The sequence below is a fragment of the Wolffia australiana genome, chromosome 18, assembly GCF_029677425.1.
Source record: "Wolffia australiana isolate 7733 chromosome 18, ASM2967742v1".
Lineage (NCBI taxonomy): Eukaryota > Viridiplantae > Streptophyta > Magnoliopsida > Alismatales > Araceae > Wolffia > Wolffia australiana.
This window is the reverse complement of record NC_135852.1, coordinates 4,943,034-4,962,959: the sequence shown is the minus strand read 5'-3', so window position 1 is coordinate 4,962,959 and position 19,926 is coordinate 4,943,034. Positions and strand designations below refer to the sequence as shown.

The following is a 19,926-nucleotide window of genomic DNA, read 5'->3' as shown; positions in this document are numbered from 1 at the left end:
CGCCAGTAGCTGTTGTCGACGAGGAATCTGCTCAACGAGCCATCCGCCGACAAGTTACGCCGTTCCTGGCCTGCTCGTTATTTATCCCTTGCAGTATATCTTCGTATTGACTCCACCGCGCTTGGGCTAGATAGGTGAGAGAGGAAAAGTTGAGCGTACACTATGATAAGTGAGCGTCTTTACCGGTACAGACGAGCTCGTACGTTACGTGCGGCTTGTATCGATTGACTCCATTCGGTGACATAGTCGCCTTCGTCCGAAGAGGCTCGAGAGGCCATCGTCGTCGTCGCTCAGCGACCCCTTCAGAGCTTGGAGCTCTGCATCTCCAATGAGTCAGGACCTGCAAGTACGACACGTAGGACACCCTCATTGCATCGTAGTTACATATACCCGTTTAGGGTTTTATCCGTCGGATGATGACGCCGTCGACGTCCGAAAACACTAGCTTGGTACTGATAACATGCATTTCTAGTGCTTATATTATTATATTTATGTGTCTTTATGCATTAAATTACTCATATTTGCATGTTATCAAGCTTAAAATGATTAAATCTATTTTTAGAACAAATTTCTGAAATTTCTGTATTTTTTAGGATTTTGCTAACAATATATTCTAAAATAATATAACTTTTGAAACAGAATATAATTTTTCTGGAATTGTTTGATAATAATTTTGGAAAGCTATGATTTTTCTGAGTCAAAAAATATATTTATATGTATTTTTTTGGGCTTTTATTTTATTTAATATGAAATTTTAGATATTCTGGTTTTTTATGGCATAGGGTGACGTGGTGTGTTGATGCGCCGCACGTCAGCATCGAGAAAGGTATTTTTTCTTTGTTTTTTGTCCTTTTGTCATGTACATGTGGCATGGAATGCGAAAAGCCATGGAATACGAAAAGCCGCGGAATGCAAAAAGCCACGGAATACGAAAAGCCATGGAATATGAAAAGCCACAGAATACAAAAAGCCACGGAATATGAAAAGCCACAGAATACCAAGTGCTTTGACTTCTTAACTTCCAACAGCCATAACTTTTGATCTTCCCCTCCTCTTTCTATCCATACCCTCTCATCTATAAATAGAGGCCTGGATCATTGTAAAAATCATCTTGAACTTGCTTCCTACTTTTTTGGGCTGATTATAAGAGAGTGAGTTTTGAGATCCATCAAGAGTGTTCTTGGTATCCTGAGTGTGTGGGAAGAAGCATTGGAGAAGAGGGGGAGCTTACCGGCACTCGTAAATTGTCGTGATCGTGGCGGAACGTAAGGATCTAAGGTAAGTGTCCTCGCCTTACGTTGTCTCTTTCCCGTCACTATATTTAACATAAGTAGGATTTATCATCCAACTTACACTCTCATTTCACTCGTGTTCCTCGTCTCTCCATCCGTGCCATCATATCACTCCATATCCCACCACTATCCTCGTCTATCCCATCGTTCATCCTCATATCCATCACAATCACTTACTCTTTACTTTAAGTTAAATTAACATATAAATTAAGTACTTCTTAATCGATATCACTCGCTCATATCCTTGAATTGTGTTTTTGTCGATCGCTCATTGATCATCACTAGTTTAAGAAAGTAATTCCTTAATCATCGTTCCCTATGGAGACGATGCGTACTCATTACTAACTAAGTATTTTCAAGTACGGTCAAATATATTTTATTGAATAATCTCAATCACCAACGACGAATTTTAACCCTAAAATTGAGATTATCAGGTACCCGAGCACCGACTCCAGCATCAGAGAGTGTCGATGGGGTATGGGAAAAGAGTTTTTGACTTTCCAAATAATTGAATAGTAGTTATAAGCCCAAATGTTAATTTAATCCAACATAAATGTTTTACAGTTTTATTAAAATGTTAGATCTCCTAAATTTTATCTGATATTATAAACTATAAAAATAAAAAATAATGGATTGGAAATATGGGCTTGATCACTGAATGTGGTCATCACTTTATCTGATATATTACGTAATAAACTGTATTGGTTACAAAGAGGAAATGATGTGTATTTAAAAATAAGGAAGATTTAGATACTTTGCTAAGGACATAAACGGATGACAAGTTATTTTATATTAAAATCGAGAAGTTAAAAAATAATAGGCTAATCAATGTATCATTAGTGATCCAGATGAAACAACTTTAGGGGCACTTGAATATGAACATGGAACTCAGAAATATTTTTAAGAAATATCGAAGATGATGACGATAGAGACATAGTGGCATATTTGGAAATTGGTTGGACCAATAAATAATAACTTTGTCGTTGTAGTGTCGAATAGGAATAAACTATATAACATCATTACTTCCTGAATTACACATATGGAGATTAGATATGAATATGCATAGAGAGAGATTTGATGAGATATAGAGTGAGTGAATTTACTACCAAAAGCATAAAATAATATCGAGGGATAAGATTATTTATTGAGATTAAATCACAACTAGTTAGAGAAAAAATACTGAGAATAAATTCTGGACACTAACTTGGATAATAATATATGATTTTAAATATATTAAGAGATAACTATATAACTGAATGGAAAAGAGTACGTTATTCGTTAAAAAATATTTAAACTGAAAATGATACTGAGTGACAAGTTGTTGATTTAATGGTTAAAACTAGAATACATTTGGATAAATAGGAAAAAACATTATCAAAAATAACTAGATCATGATGCATAAAAAGTCATTTGAGTGTAATAGATCTTAGAAATTTGAAGTGTTTTGTGTTTTTTATGCTAACCACAATAACTAAATAATAAGATGATCCTTTGTTCCCAGATAACAAGGATAGTTTTGAGCAGGAATCTATTGAAGCCTAGGTGGCTGAGGCGAATGAGCAGCACTTCAATATTTTTAAGGAAAGATAAATATGTTTACTGTTTTTATTTGTTACGTCATTAGGAGAGTTCAAGCCTTAGTGTTGGATAAATAATTGTGGCATGGTTAGAATGAGACTCTAGAGATAAGAAAGCATGCCAAACACAAGCGAAACACACTAATTATTTTAATAATATCATTAATTTCCATATATTTAGCATTAAAATAGTATCATATATGCTTGCTGTCAGACCTAAAATGAATAGTTTTATTTTTTGAAAAATAATATGATTTTCTTAATTTTGGGTATTTTATGAATTTTCTTAATTGTTTTATTTCTAAGTTGGGATATATATGTTAGAATTTTCTGACTTTTAAATTTGTACTGAAATTAAATTTGTAAATTAGAATATGTGGGGAAATTTCACATTATTTGAACCAAAACAATTTTATATTAAAAATATATATCTATAAGACTTAAAATAATTAAAAAATATTTTATGGAATTATTTAATGGGTTTTATCCATTCTCATGAATAGCTAGTCAAATTATTTTACGAGTCTAAGTTTGTAATTTTGTATCAATTTACTCAAATAAGAATAACAATTAAATGCCCCAAATTTAAGTTCGTCATTATAGAATACCCAAAATAAAAATATATGTGAAATGATGGATATTATCTATACAAATATTAATTATAAAAGCAATATAATTCATATCTTATCTTATAAATACCTTCTGATGTGGGGCACAAAAGTGGAATTTGTGAAATTGTTAACTAACAAGAAAATAATATTAATAAAGTATTTCTTGAGGGTGATCCGAAGGAGTTTAATTCTTTATAAGGGGACTAAGTTGGTGGAGCATGGATTTAATGAGGAAAATTAAGGAATAACTATGATATACCTAACTTAATGGAAGTAGAATATTCCAAATACTCAATCAAAGTTTAGCACACGGATTCATAAGGTCAACAACCACTCGGAGCAAATAAAAAATTATCATTAACTAAAAATTAACTCAAAGTTAAGGTGCCACAAGGTACATCGGAGAATGGAGCCAATAGCTTGGTTGTTCTGATGTTGAATTCCCTTGATTAACGTTGATCTGCAGCTCCACGAATGGGTGTGAATAAGAAGAGGAGAAGGTGTGGGAAGCACATATAATAGGAGTGAAAGATTTGGTCGGCATGAGAAGATTGTGACATGTAGTGTGAGAGGGGTGGAGATCAAGTGTAGAAAATGAACTTACTAGGTAGATGTGATGAGGCATGAGAATGGATGAAGATAAGAAGAAGGGAGAAAATGAGAAGCAAGATGGAGATTATGGGGGTGAGATGAAGGGTTGTGTTCAATGAGGTCAAGGGAGAGATGTTAGGAAAATGATGGAGGAAAATAAGGTATGGGTTACTCCTTCCCAAGGGAAGGTCCCACACAACATGTGAGGGGCTATCCACCTAAACAATAGGTAATAAGGTGTTTTACATTGATATCAATAAAATCAAACCCCTAACACTTCCATGTGGTGGTAGGTATTGCTCTCCTTCATCTCATTCCATAAATCTTCTTCCATATTGGAATCTTAAGGCCTTTCCTAATTAGCCCCAAATGTCTTTTAGGGCGTGCTTACTTTTTTATCTACAAAATTGCTTCAATGCTCCACGATACTCAGATCATTTAATTCAGATAAATATTAAATATACAATATGGTCCATAAAAATTCTACCAATAAATTTCTCAAGCATAATTATCAGGTAAATACTTCATAGGTCAATCTCAAACATAATTTCTTTGTTGATAATTTTGGAACAAGCTTACAAACAAAGTTCCCAAAAGTAATATCCAATTAAATCACTAAATATATTAAAATATTCTTGTTAAATTCAAAAGAAATTACTCACTGAGTTCCCTTATATTTCTCTCCCCTTTATCTTCTCATTACTTATTGCTATTTGTCTCATATTTTCTCTATCTCTATCAGTATATCATTCTCTCCTCTCCTCTTTTTTTCGTCAATACCTGACAGTCTTTTTTATAAATTTTATTTATATTTTCTCTTCAGATATCTGTCATGATCTCATTTTTTCTTCCTCCCCACTCTATCTTGTTCATCCCTTTTCAATCTAACTCTTGGTTTTCTTCTCAATCTACTATTCATAGTTTCCTCTTGATAACTGATGGAAGCAAATTGCAGTGCTAATTTTACTATCATTTTAATTGAATTTTCTAAATCAAAAAAATTAATTAAATAAACTTACTCAAATGCATGTAATGGGAGTGAGGTCATCTCCACAAAGACTGACCTTTAGAGATAAATCTACTAGTTAAGTTAGGGTTGGAAAAATAAGATGGCACTAAAGATAATGAAATAAACTAATTATATAGTCAAGTAAATAAGTTATAATAATAATAATGAAGATGGTGAAAGGATGGAAGAAAAGTAATTAGTAACTGGGAATTAATTAGGAAGAGTTCGGGAGAGAAAAAGAAGGTAGAGCGAAGGTGATGTGAAATGCTTAGCATTTCCCACTCTCATCTTCTCTCCCTTTTCTTTTTTTTTCTCTCTCTCTCACGTTCTCTCTCTTTTTTTCTCACACAGCCACTTTCTTTGATTTTTCTCCTCTCTCTCTCACATTATTTTTCTCTTTTTCCTCACTCAGCCATTTTCTTTGACTTTTCTTCTCCACCTATACTCTTTCTTTCTATCAGCTCTCACACCCTCCTAACTGCCACTATTATTGACTATTCCACTACTCTCTTGACTCTCTAATTTTCTTTCTTTCTCTCTTCACCATAACTTCCGAAATTGACTTTTCTCTTAACCACTCTCCCTTCCCTTTCTCCCACGACTCTGTTTTACATAAACCACCGATCACACCTCTTCTCTCTACCACTTTCTCTTAAACCGTCTGTGGTTTATTTGCTTTGTAACTGCATGTTTTATTTTCATTTAAAAGGGCTATGACTCTGTCTGTATGAACATTTGGTTGAGTTTTGAAAGAGTTACTTGGGTTTGAAGTTGGGCACAACTAGATTGGGTGGTAAACTAAGAACGTGGAAAGATTGATCTCTAGAGATTTATCTGATTTGATTTTGAATATTTGTGTGAGACAACAGTTGTGCAAAATTGTGTTAAAAAAATGTTCCAGGTAGAATCATTGTATTTGGTGCAAGAATGAAAAAGATATTTGATCCAAAAAATACGTGGAGGAGAAGAGGACAAAAGAAAGAACAACTGCAGACAAGGAGGTATGACAAGTCTAAATTTAGGTGGTTTACCTAGTAGATGAGTATTTTCAAGACTTATGCAATGAAATTTATAATTAACCCTAATTCACTTATCACTGATGTAAATTGGTGAGTTAGGGATCAAACCACATACAAGACTGAGTGATTAAGATTGATTTTCAAGCAAATTCATAGTTGAGAAAGTGGATTAGGTGTAAAGAGTATGAAATAAGAGATACTTGATCTTATATGATCATTTAATTTAAATAATTTATATGTATAAATTCTTAATTCTTAGACTCATAAGAATTATGAATTATAATAGAGGTAAATATGGTCTTAAAATGATGAAATGAGGATAGGATGAGAGGAAGGAATGTGTGTGATGAATAAACCCTAATTAGGGATTTCCTAAGAAAATCCTAATTAGGTATGGGTGGTATAAGCTATTAATCTCTACTCGTAGGGTTTAATAACTTATAACAGAGATGAAGTGATATCAGAATGTGGAATGGATAGAAAGATGGGAGAAATCGAATGAAATCCTAATTAAGTGTTTAAGACTCACCTCTTCCTTTGGTGATGCTCTAGAGTATTAATCTCCCTTGAGGAACCCCTATATTGCGCCTGGTGCCTTGGCATGTTGCAATAGATAATAACATGCAAATAAGAGCTAAGAAAATGCTAATTTCATCATATTTGTGGGCTTTTAACATTTAAGAACATTAAATTTTAGTGCATGTTATGTTGATTTTATGTTAAAACAAGACTTTTCTTAATTTTCAAGAGAAAAAATACTTTTGATAAATAATTAGATCAATTAACACATTTTAAACATTTTAAAATTGAATTTCATAAGAAATTAATGTTTTTAATTCACCTATTTCTATGAATAAAAAAAGAAATCAATAATAAAAAAATATTTGAGAAAGGAATAAAGCATTTTTTATGCAATTGTTTTTACACTTTATTTCAATTGTTTTTTAAATAAAAATCATTTAAAAATGAAACTGGCCCTTATTGGGCCGTTTTAAGCCCTAATTGTTTGTTAAGTTGCGTGCGGCCAATCAGAAGCCGCGTTAGCATCTTCGATGCGTGACACGCACATACACAACATCGTGTGTGTCGCACACTACACGTGGCGATGGTGGACCAATAACGGGCGACTTAACTTGCTGTGTGCGACGCAGTGAGTTAAACCCGTGTGCAGTTCGCACGGACCAATAGGGTTTCATATCTAAAAATTACCTTCAAGCTTAGTTTGTGCAAAGCACATGTACGCAGCACCGTGCGGATGAAGCTCGACACATATGCAGCGCCACATGGTCCAATCGCTGCACTCTGCTTCACCTGTGTACAAAGCAAAGAAGACACAATAGTAACAAAATCAAAAGAACTTGTTCTTATGATAAATTGGAGGAAGAGAAAAAATTAGAGGAGTTCTTGATTTTGAAGCTTGCGGAGAGATCAATTGGCTCCCTTGTGTTGAGTTCTGCGCTTTGGTTCGTCCATGGAAAAACACGTTCCATGGATGCGGAAGCGTAGTCGATCGATTCTCAATCAATCTATAAAACGAAACATTTCAAGTACCTTTTGGGGAACTCGTTCCACCCTTGACTTTGTCGCTCTGAGATCGTTCTAAAGCCATTCACGCGTCCGACCTCTAGAAGTATCCACGCGATCACTCGGCGCTTGGATCTCCACGTCTTCTTCTTCAAATCTTCTTGAAAATCTAGAAGATCTCCTCACCATGAAGACACTCTTCATTGGATGAGTGGAGAAGAGAGTGGAGAAGGGGGGGCTCTCAAATATGTCTTGCATGGGTGCTTAAAATGAGAGCAATTTTCCTCTTTATATTTCACTTAAGGTTTTTTCTCAAAAAACCTAAAAGTAAAATATATCCACCGATGCCCTTATGACCTCGTGCGTGTGACCCGCTAGGCCCATGTATCGTTCTAGTTAATAACTTTAATGGCCCAATAACATTTATTGACCAACCTTATTAATTAACTATATCAACATATAGATTAATTAAATAATGATCGACTTAACCCAATCGATAGGTTAAGTTTCTAGCCCGTGGGGTGCCAAGTTACACCTCGTGCTCTAGAAGATACCAAGTAGTCTCAAACTCTCTCATGGAACCTTTACCGTCATCGGTTATTGTATATGTATAATCCGTCATCCGGGTGAGACTCTCGAACGACTTAGAGTATGGTTTATCGTCGAACCCCTAATCCGTCATTCGATTAGTACTGATGCGTAACCGGGATCATTGGAGAACGCCTTCTCCAATATCCTCACTAACCTGGCCACGGATTTTTCTGCATCGTCTTCCTCGAGTCAATCTCCTCTTATACCGTGGGCGGATGATCCCATCTTGACCACTCAATCATCTCTGTAAGCTTCTTACTACATCCGATCTATAACTTATTTGAATCCCATGATTAGAGGCTCGTAAGTCATAATCAAAATGTAGTCGTCCACTCACGAGATGTCCTTGGTGTCTTAGGTCAGTGGATCACTTATACAACCGTGACTTGAATCAACCTGATTGACGTTTAGGTATAATACCATTCAGGGATTCATACGGATCAATTCAGTGAACTCTTTCTCCAAAGAGCACCCACTATCTGTCCTTAGTGTCGCCAAAATAATAGCCATAGGATCAGCTACACTTATCGAATAAGTAGGATCAGCTATGCTATTCTATCCGGATAATTCGACGTCTGTGTCGACTATCCATTGAATATGAATACTTAGAATACATGTTTAAAGACTAGTGATCATTGTTATATGATCTCATCATAATTCACTAAGTCATTCCACATATTCATGGACTTCATTATAAACATTACACGGAATAATAATGAACGTAATATTTTATTCAATGGACCTAAATAAACATGGTGGTGTGATTGGCTTGACGGCCACATAATATCCATTGAATAAAATATTACGTTCATTATTATTCCGTGTAATGTTTATAATGAAGTCCATGAATATGTGGAATGACTTAGTGAATTATGATGAGATCATATAACAATGATCACTAGTCTTTAAACATGTATTCTAAGTATTCATATTCAATGGATAGTCGACACAGACGTCGAATTATCCGGATAGAATAGCATAGCTGATCCTACTTATTCGATAAGTGTAGCTGATCCTATGGCTATTATTTTGGCGACACTAAGGACAGATAGTGGGTGCTCTTTGGAGAAAGAGTTCACTGAATTGATCCGTATGAATCCCTGAATGGTATTATACCTAAACGTCAATCAGGTTGATTCAAGTCACGGTTGTATAAGTGATCCACTGACCTAAGACACCAAGGACATCTCGTGAGTGGACGACTACATTTTGATTATGACTTACGAGCCTCTAATCATGGGATTCAAATAAGTTATAGATCGGATGTAGTAAGAAGCTTACAGAGATGATTGAGTGGTCAAGATGGGATCATCCGCCCACGGTATAAGAGGAGATTGACTCGAGGAAGACGATGCAGAAAAATCCGTGGCCAGGTTAGTGAGGATATTGGAGAAGGCGTTCTCCAATGATCCCGGTTACGCATCAGTACTAATCGAATGACGGATTAGGGGTTCGACGATAAACCATACTCTAAGTCGTTCGAGAGTCTCACCCGGATGACGGATTATACATATACAATAACCGATGACGGTAAAGGTTCCATGAGAGTTTGAGACTACTTGGTATCTTCTAGAGCACGAGGTGTAACTTGGCACCACGGGCTAGAAACTTAACCTATCGATTGGGTTAAGTCGATCATTATTTAATTAATCTATATGTTGATATAGTTAATTAATAAGGTTGGTCAATAAATGTTATTGGGCCATTAAAGTTATTAACTAGAACGATACATGGGCCTAGCGGGTCACACGCACGAGGTCATAAGGGCATCGGTGGATATATTTTACTTTTAGGTTTTTTGAGAAAAAACCTTAAGTGAAATATAAAGAGGAAAATTGCTCTCATTTTAAGCACCCATGCAAGACATATTTGAGAGCCCCCCCTTCTCCACTCTCTTCTCCACTCATCCAATGAAGAGTGTCTTCATGGTGAGGAGATCTTCTAGATTTTCAAGAAGATTTGAAGAAGAAGACGTGGAGATCCAAGCGCCGAGTGATCGCGTGGATACTTCTAGAGGTCGGACGCGTGAATGGCTTTAGAACGATCTCAGAGCGACAAAGTCAAGGGTGGAACGAGTTCCCCAAAAGGTACTTGAAATGTTTCGTTTTATAGATTGATTGAGAATCGATCGACTACGCTTCCGCATCCATGGAACGTGTTTTTCCATGGACGAACCAAAGCGCAGAACTCAACAAAGTTTCCCAAAAGGTACATTTGATGTTGATTTTAAAGATCAATTATGAATTGATCGACACGCTTCGGAATCTATGGAAACATGTTTTCCATAGACAAACCAAGGGACCAAACCCAACATTCTAGCCATTCATTTATTTGACTAGTTCCACCAGAATAGGGAGCCACCAGAGCATGCCACATCATCCATCATTATAGGGCACAAAATTGACTTGTTCCACAAGAAAATAGAGCCACCAGTTTGTTCAACATCATCCCTCCTTAATGGGCCTTGATTTTGCCATTTTTAACCAAAAAATACTTGGAAAATATCAAATATAATACAGAAAAATTTCTAAAATTCAAAATTAAATATCTCTTTATATTCAACTCTTTTTTGGATGATGTTTTCACCAAATTAATTATTATTAAATATAATATCCATTTAAATCATCATAAACATCAAATATACTAAATTTAATGCCAGAATAATTATTAAGTGGACATATATATTTTTGGTAAAAAGTACATAAAGTTCATGATAACATGCATAAAATTAGCTTAAATTTTGGATATAAAAGTATTCTTGTTGAAACACATAAAATTGGTCCTTGTCTTGAATACTATTTAAGTAGTTGTCATATTAAGTGCTGTTGAGGAGAAGACATTATTCAGAAATATATTTTTATTATTAGATGTTTGTGATCAGTCAGGTTAAGGCTCCAGGGGCCATAAGAAGAAGGCTCTAGGGGCCAAGTTGAAATAGATTAAGCAATGTCATTCCATTGAAGCCTTTGGGGTTTAAGGACGACAAAGCTTCCTCGACTTTTTCTTTTTCTTTGTATCCTTGTTCAGCCTTACTTCCAAGTGATTTGCTTGGGAGACATTCACACAAACACGTTTAGGGCATTGATAATCTCAATTTTAGGGTTAAAATTTATCGTTGGTGATTGAGATTATTCAATAAAATATATTTGACCGTACTTGAAAATACTTAGTTAGTAATGAGTACGGATCGTCTCCACAAGGAACGATGATTAAGGATTTACTTTCTTATACTAGTGATGATGGATGAGAGGATCGACGAAAGAAAGATTTGAGGACGTGAGCTAGTGATATAGATAAAAGAAACATAATTATAAGCTAATTTAACTTAAAGTAAAGAGTAAGTGATTGTGATGGATATGAGGATGAACGATGGGATAGACGAGGATAGTGGTGGGATATGGAGTGATATGATGGCACGGATGGAGAGACGAGGAACACGAGTGAAATGAGAGTGTAAGTTGGATGATAAATCCTACTTATGTTAAATATAGTGACGGGAAAGAGACAACGTAAGGCGAGGACACTTACCTTAGATCCTTACGTTCCGCCACGATCACGACAATTTACGAGTGCCGGTAAGCTCCCCCTCTTCTCCAATGCTTCTTCCCACACACTCAGGATACCAAGAACACTCTTGATGGATCTCAAAACTCACTCTCTTATAATCAGCCCAAAAAAGTAGGAAGCAAGTTCAAGATGATTTTTACAATGATCCAGGCCTCTATTTATAGATGAGAGGGTATGGATAGAAAGAGGAGGGGAAGATCAAAAGTTATGGCTGTTGGAAGTTAAGAAGTCAAAGCACTTGGTATTCTGTGGCTTTTCATATTCCGTGGCTTTTTGTATTCTGTGGCTTTTCATATTCCATGGCTTTTCGTATTCCGTGGCTTTTTGCATTCCGCGGCTTTTCGTATTCCATGGCTTTTCGCATTCCATGCCACATGTACATGACAAAAGGACAAAAAACAAAGAAAAAATATCTTTCTCGATGCTGACGTGCGGCGCATCAACACACCACGTCACCCTATGCCATAAAAAACCAGAATATCTAAAATTTCATATTAAATAAAATAAAAGCCCAAAAAATACGTATAAATATATATTTTGACTTATAAAATTGATATCTTTCCAAAATTATTTTCAAACATATCCAGAAAAATCATATTCTGTTTCAAAAGTTATATTCTTTTAGAATATATTGTTAGCAAAATCCTAAAAAATGCAGAAATTTCATAAATTTGTTCTAAAAATAGATTTAATCATTTTAAGCTTGATAACATGCAAATATGAGTAATCTAATGCATAAATACACATAAATGTAATAATATAAGGCACTAAAAATGCATGTTATCAGGCACATCATCACCTCGGGATAGATACCCCTGAACAACATTAAGGATTACCCTAAGCTGTCTAAAAAATTTTTTGTGTCTCCCATTTTCTCTACCTCATTTCTTAGGTAGAAAAATACTAACATAATTAAAAATAAAAACATAATAAAGATAGCAAACCTAATTCACCCCCAGGTTATTCCTTGGCCACCTAAACTAATAAAACTCTTTAAATTATTTTATAATTATAAATTAGTTATGTTCATTAGAAAAATTACTTCTTAATCATTTTTAAATTTATTTTGAATTAATTTTTACTTTTTGATTTTATTACTTTCAGTTTAACAAATATGAAAAAACCAAAAAACAAAAATAAAAGCTAAAATTAATTTATACAGTATTTTCTCTATGTAGATTCAACCCTTACTCGCCCTATGCTTTTTAGGAAAATTATAAATATTGTTGTAGAAACCATAAGCCTTAAATGTCATATTTAACCCTAATTTCTGGTTCATAATGCTCATATTTACTTGACGAAAGGATTAACACAGATCACAAAGCGGTATTTTCATAAAATTTGGGGAGCACTTTTTTCAGTTGATGAAAATGCATTGAAAAGTGATTAAAACACAAAAATGATATGGAATGTTCATAAAATTTTAGGATAATGATTGAATGAAGACAAAATACTTAAGTAAATATCCTCTAATACCAAGGGTGGATGCTCCCATCTTGACCACACAATCACCTTCGTGTGCTTGTTCCTACATCTGATCTAGGACAGTTTGGAATTCCCTAATTGGAGACTCGTAGGTCATAATCAGAATAAAACTTTCCATCTTCAAGGCTTGTTTGCAGTCTCAGGTCTAAGGACCACTTAAACAATCATGCCATGAATAATCATGATTAACAATAGGTATAATACTATTCAGGGATTCATACAGATCAATTCAGTAAACTCTTTCCCCATAGAGAACCACACAATCTGTCTTTCATGTATCCTCTTTAATAGCTACATGATCGGCCATACTCATCATATGTGTGGAATTAGTCAGCGATATTCTAGATTATCTGAATAGGAATGTTTAATGACTAACAATCACTGTAATATGTTCTCTCACCATAATCCACTTAGCCATTACATGTATTCATGAACTTCAATTATAAACATCGCAAATGTATTCTAATGAATATATATAATATCAGTGAATATGGAACAAGATGTGGAATGTGCGATTGTATCGTCACATATATATATATATATATATATATCCAACTTTATATGACCTATAGGCCAATCACATACCCAAAAGTAATTAAAATTAACTAATAAAAACCATATCCATTATTATTCTTCTATGATATTAATAATGGAGTCCAAAGATATGTGAAATGATAAGAATTTATGATGCGATCATCCTATGCTGATCACTTATCTTTTAACATGCATACAAAACAATCATATGATGAATTATACATCGCATGCAAGCTAGGTGCACATATCATGTAATGTTCAATATCATTGAAAGAAATCTATTCAAATGATGCATGCGAGATGGTTATACTTAATTCTAAGGATATATGTACTAATACTTTAATTATGCTAGGATCACAATACAATGATCACCTATCTTTAAACTTGTATTATAAACATTCCTATTTATAATATATTTGAGAAAGAGATTAAATATTTGGAGTGAAAACCAATATCTAGCCTTTCCCATAAGATGATTATGGCTAATATCATTGTAATTAGTGTGGAGACATAAATGATGGATACTGGATGATCATTGGGGGAATATTTCTCTGAACTTACCCTTATGAATCCATAAAAGTGAGTAGTCCTTAGAAGTGAGACACCAAAGATACCTTGTGGATGTATGCTTGTGTTTTGATTGTGTAGATAGAAATTCCTATGGGATTCTAAAAAACCTAAAATTGGATGCAGAAACAAGTTCACAAAAGCGGTTATGTGGTCAAGATGGGATCTTCCGACCACTGTGTAAGTGGAACAACTCAAGGAAAATGATTCATTGAAATATTTTTTTCAAAATAGTGAAAATATTTAAGGACTTGTCTCATTATCTCACAATAAAAAATACTAATTGCAATGAAATTTTACGGTTTGATAGCTGATTATATCCTAAGTCATAAGAGTGACAAGCATATGATGGGTTATTTTTATATAACTAATGACTGAAACATTCCATTAAAGAGTTGACAATCAAATTTTTACCTTCATAGAATAACTTCTAACCCCTTGAGTAAACTTATTTTGATCTATCCATTGGTTTAAATCAATCCATGATTACTTTGTATATGCATTAGGTTTTTTAAAAAAAAAGGTATGGTATGATTAATTTTTTTATTTTTTCTAAAATTCATATTTGTAATGCCAATTAAGGTCACCACAGGCCAACACATATTCATAGAATATTCAAGAAGGACTTCAAACACCTAGAGTAAATATCACTATCTACTCCTGATCATATGTTGTGGATGGTTGTTCGAAAAAAAATATTTGTTTTTTAGAAACAAATATTAAGGAGAATAATTCAATTATTTGGGTTATATTTGGGTGGTCTTGAGTAAAATAGTTCACTGAATTGATCATGGTGAATATCAAGATCATTTTATACAGTAATGTCAAACATCTAGATTTATGTCATGATTGTGTAAGTAGTCTTTATAATTGGTACATCAAGGAGATCTTATGGATTGGAAATTAGGTTTTGTATATGATCAATGAGTCGCTAATAACATGATTTCATTTGTTCTTTGATTGGATGCAGATACAATTACACAAAAATAGTTGTGTGATCAAGAGTGGGTCATATAATAAGAGGAGGCTGAATAAGGAGGATGATACACTATCATTTCTTAATCAAGGTAGTATGAAAATTCTAAAGTGAGTGTCTTGAAGATTTTCTAATGTAAAAGTATTAACTTTGATGACCAATTATTGTCTCATAATTGACCATACCCTATTGTTGTGTGTTATAATAGCTACCCAATATATACGTCTTATATCAGGCGACCAATTAGTGTTTGATAGTTGACCAATTAGGGGTTTTATGCAAAACTTCATTACTGTAAAATCACAAAAGTCCCAATTGAGAAATATGCATGCAAGTTTTGCATGAATCTTCTTCTCCCTTCTTCTCGAGCACCCTTCCTCTCATTGAGGCCAAAATGATTAGAAGATCCTCACTGACCTATGGTGACCTTGATCGGTGAGAATATGAGGATACCAAACATGTCAAAGAATTGCATGGACACCTCTAGAATCTAGATAGATGAAATGAAGGTTCGGCTTTAGTTCAGGATAAATACATGCAAATATAGTGGTCTAATCACGAATGCTGATGACTACAACTTGGGATGGAGCCATATGATGTGGAAGTGCCAGATATGGTTTCATGAGAAGAGAGTAGCCGTCCACTGGATGTTGGAAAAACTATTGCCGTTTAGGTGAATTCTGCTTGAGGCACGACTTTAGGAGCGATTTATGCCTAGTAGCAAAACATTCAGATTTAGATGCTAAGAAATCAATGAAGATGAATATTCAGAAGTCAGTACAAAGTCAGAAACAATCTGTAAGAATTGTTATGAAGTCAATCAAACAAATGCTATTTTACTTTTCACATAACGAGCCAATTCAGAAAGCATGTGCGTCTTAATATGATTCAATTGAGCAACCAAACATTAATATATTTGATACCACGCAAGGTAATTCAATCATTGACTACTTTTTATTTTATTTTTAAGGTCCAATTTGATTTGGATTTATATACCTGTTCAAATCTCAATTTTGCATCGTCAATCCAGAAAGAAATTGACAAAATAGGAAAATTTTAATATCTAAAATTTTTGAGATCAAAGAAATATTTTTTAAAATCCAGATGCCGGATTAACAAGTTTCACCTCAAAGTTTTAAGGCAAGAAGCCAAATAGTATTCTGAGAAGCATTAGTTTGATATTTTCACCTCTGACTTTCGTAGTTCTTTTTTCTCGTAATAAAATAGATGTTATAATTAATTATAGGGACAGTTAAATGGAGGGTCTAGAGAAAAGGCAATACATAGGATAGGACTTGGGCAATATTGCCTCCTCCTTTTGTATTCCTTTCTTAAATAATAGGTTTGAGGATATACTAGTATTTAAAAAGTTACACAGTAATGTTTTCTATCTAACTGACCTGTGCCCTTTTTCGGTTTTCCTAACACCTTTATACCAATATAAACATAATACTTTCTTAACTTGTCTCATATCTATATTTATTTTAACTAAGACCGATTTATACAGCACGAATATAGTTGTCCAAAAAAGTGTTTAGGAATGATACTGCATTTAATTCCTTGGACAATTTTACTTTCCTGCCTAAACTTGATGTTTATTATGATCTCTATTCGACCTTTGACCAAAACTGATACCTTTAACCAGTTTTTCCATTATCTCACAATTAGAATACCATTAGTGGGCACACATATTTTTGAGTTATCTCTGACAAGTTTTTTTGGGTTTAAGGGGAAACAAACCCAAAAAAAAACTTTTTAAGAATTAACTGAAAAAAATCATGAAATAGGAGGAAACTATTTAATATCCTCCTTTCTCTAGTCATCATATTGTTTCAACTATTCATGCCCTTTGTTGAGAATAGAGTTCACTTCATCCTTGAATAGAGATCTACTAAGTCATTAGATCTCTAGTTTTTAAGTCATCAAAATTAGGTCTTTCAAACCTCTCTCTTTCCTATAGGATCTTTAAAATCTTGATCTGTATTTCATATACATACATGTGTAGATTGAGAGATGGGTAATGTTAGAAAGCATTAGTTTCGTCATTATTATGAACTCAGAGTCTGAGAAACAGTGAGAGAAGGAAAAAAAAACACAAGCAAGGGAGTTCACCGGAAGATGAGACGAAACACGGCAAAGACTGATGATGTCAACCCGAGGTTCCTGCATCGTTGAGCATCTGAACAACCTCTGAGACACCGAGTGCGATCTCCCTGCTCGCCGCTCCACCCGACGGCAGATCGAACTTCCGCCTCCTCAGCAAGCCGAGCCTTCCCTGCGGTTGCGGATCCACGAGGTCAAGCATCAGCTCCAGCTCCTCCACCATCGACCTTCTCGCCGCCCTCACCATGTAGTCCGCTCCCTGCCCAATAACCTCCACTCAATCAAAGATAGATAGATAGATTGATTGATTGATTGATGTTGCTGACAGATTTATAGATAGGTGATAAATGATAGATAATCTGCTTGGCTTGTCAAGTGGACACCACAAGAAGGGAACTCCAAAGTTTGAAACGAACAAAAACTTCGCACAAAAGAACCGCACAGGGCTTTGTTCTTTGTTCAGTTCTTTTAAAAAAAAAACAAACAAAATTCGCACATTCGCACAAAACTAGAACAAAATTTGCACAAAGCGAACAAAAGAACCGCACACAGGTCTGCGCGATGTTTTGCTCGAATTTGTTTTTGCTCTGTTCGGAAAACAGAACAGAACGAACAATTCGCACAAAAAGAACAGAACGGCCACGTCTAATGGGTAGATAGCTAGACGGTCACATCCACTGAGAGATAAATCTTGATACATGTCAGTAGATAGCTAACTGACTGATAGATAGGTAGATAGATAGATGGATAGACTGATAGAGATGTTTATGACGTACCTCGATTGCATCAACTGTGAGGAGGAGGACAATGATCTTCTCAGAAAACCTCTGGCGCTCCTCAGCATCCTTGGCAACCCTCTGTCGATAGGAGAAGTTGGAGAACAGAGCTCTGATCTCTCTCAGCTTTGCCTTGGCGATGGCGAGCTCGCGCAGCCCACGCAGCACGAGGGAGCGCCGGACGAGGTGCTCTCTGAAGGTCATCTGTATCAGCAGTGCTGCATCGGCCTGGGAAAGCTCCTTCTTCTTCCCCTTCCAACTAGTCCTCTTCGCAAAAGCCTTGAATCAAGAACAAACCCAGAAGAATCTGATGAGAGAAAATTCAATGCCCTTGCTATAAGCTATAGCATCTAATGCCATTTCTTAATATGGTAATTTGAAGCTACATAGTGGGTTCGAAGCCTTTAACTTAGGTGTTACGGGAAAATGCAGAGTATAACACACTACGAAGAATAGTTTAAGATGAAAAGTAGCACCCTTGCTATCAGCTATAGCTTTTAACACAGTGGTAAGAACACGGGTTGTGGGTGCAGTTACCTAGGCAAAAAACTAACCATTAAATGAAGGTGTTGAACAGGAATAATGTACATCAGTACACCTTCATTAAAGAAGAAAGTTGTGCCATTGATATCAGCTCTAACTTTTAGCACAGGGGTAGGTAGGTGCTTAAATCTTATAGAAGCATGGAAATTCCTTTCACCTGTCTAAGGACAACAGCGCCCTGGTCGGCCTCATCAGTGATCTCAACAAGCCGGGAAGTGCCAGCCTTCTCCTCCTTAACAGCCACCTTCTTCTTCGTCTTCTTCTTCTTCTCTAACACTGCGGCCGGGGACGACGACGTCTGAAAGCTGTAGATGCGCGAGGCCTTGTCCTTATCCTTGATTTCAGACTTAACCTTGAGACTCTTCTCTCCGTTAGCCGCCGCCTCGGCCACAACCTTATACTTCCTGTCGCCGCCGAGCGAGCCCTTGGTCTCAGCCGTCCAAGTGTACTTGCGATCCCTCAAGGGCGAGCTCAAGAGAGCCCGATCAAACCCTAGCTCGAGAGCGGAGACACGATCAGCCAAGCTCCGGAGATAGATCTCGGCGTCCGTTCGCTCCTGAAAGCGCCTGATCGAGCGGAGATCTTCGTCGAGGAGATCGAGAGGGGAGGGAGAGGCGAAGGGGTGGCGGATCCATGGGAATGGGAGGTCGAGTTCTTCGGGGTCGAAGAGGAGAGGGGAGGGGAATGGAAGCAAGGAGGACCTCTGAAGACAGGAATCTGCGTAGAAGAGCGAGTAGGGAGACTCCAGAAGCTCCAATCTTCTGCACCAGCTCATGGCTTCTCCTCGAAGCTTCTTCTCTCGGCTATGGCGATGAAGGAAGAAGAAGCAGAGATTGAAGAAGACGAAGAAGACGAAGAAGACGTGCTCAACTTGGATTGAAGGAAAACTGATGCGATGCCGGGGTTTAAATAGTAGTCGGATAAGCAATTGTAATGCCTATTTTGCCCCTAACGGAATCCGCTTTCTGGATATACCGAGAAGAGAGAGAGATGGCGAAAGGGAAACATGGAGGAGAGAGAGAGGGAAATCCGGTTCAACGTTTTCGTCATCCTTCTGCCGGACAGCTGGCGACCTTTACAGGGGTAGTTTAGGGATTTCCCCTATGCCCTTTTGACCGAGTTTGAAAATTCCTCAGAATCGTCATCCGTCCCGGGCGAGCG

General features: G+C 35.9%; 1 protein-coding gene across 1 annotated transcript; it reads right to left on the bottom strand.

The window, feature by feature from the left end:
* Positions 1 to 17,364: 17,364 nt before the first annotated feature.
* BAG7 (BCL-2-associated athanogene 7) lies at positions 17,365 to 19,656 on the bottom strand. The gene is made up of 3 exons (XM_078589907.1): positions 18,923 to 19,656; positions 18,223 to 18,501; positions 17,365 to 17,705 (listed from the first exon to the last, which is right to left on the bottom strand). Exons 1-3 carry the CDS (start codon positions 19,538 to 19,540, stop codon positions 17,493 to 17,495), a joined length of 1,110 nt encoding a protein of 369 aa, XP_078446033.1. The 5' UTR covers positions 19,541 to 19,656; the 3' UTR covers positions 17,365 to 17,492.
* Between the last annotated feature and the right edge of the window lie 270 nt (positions 19,657 to 19,926).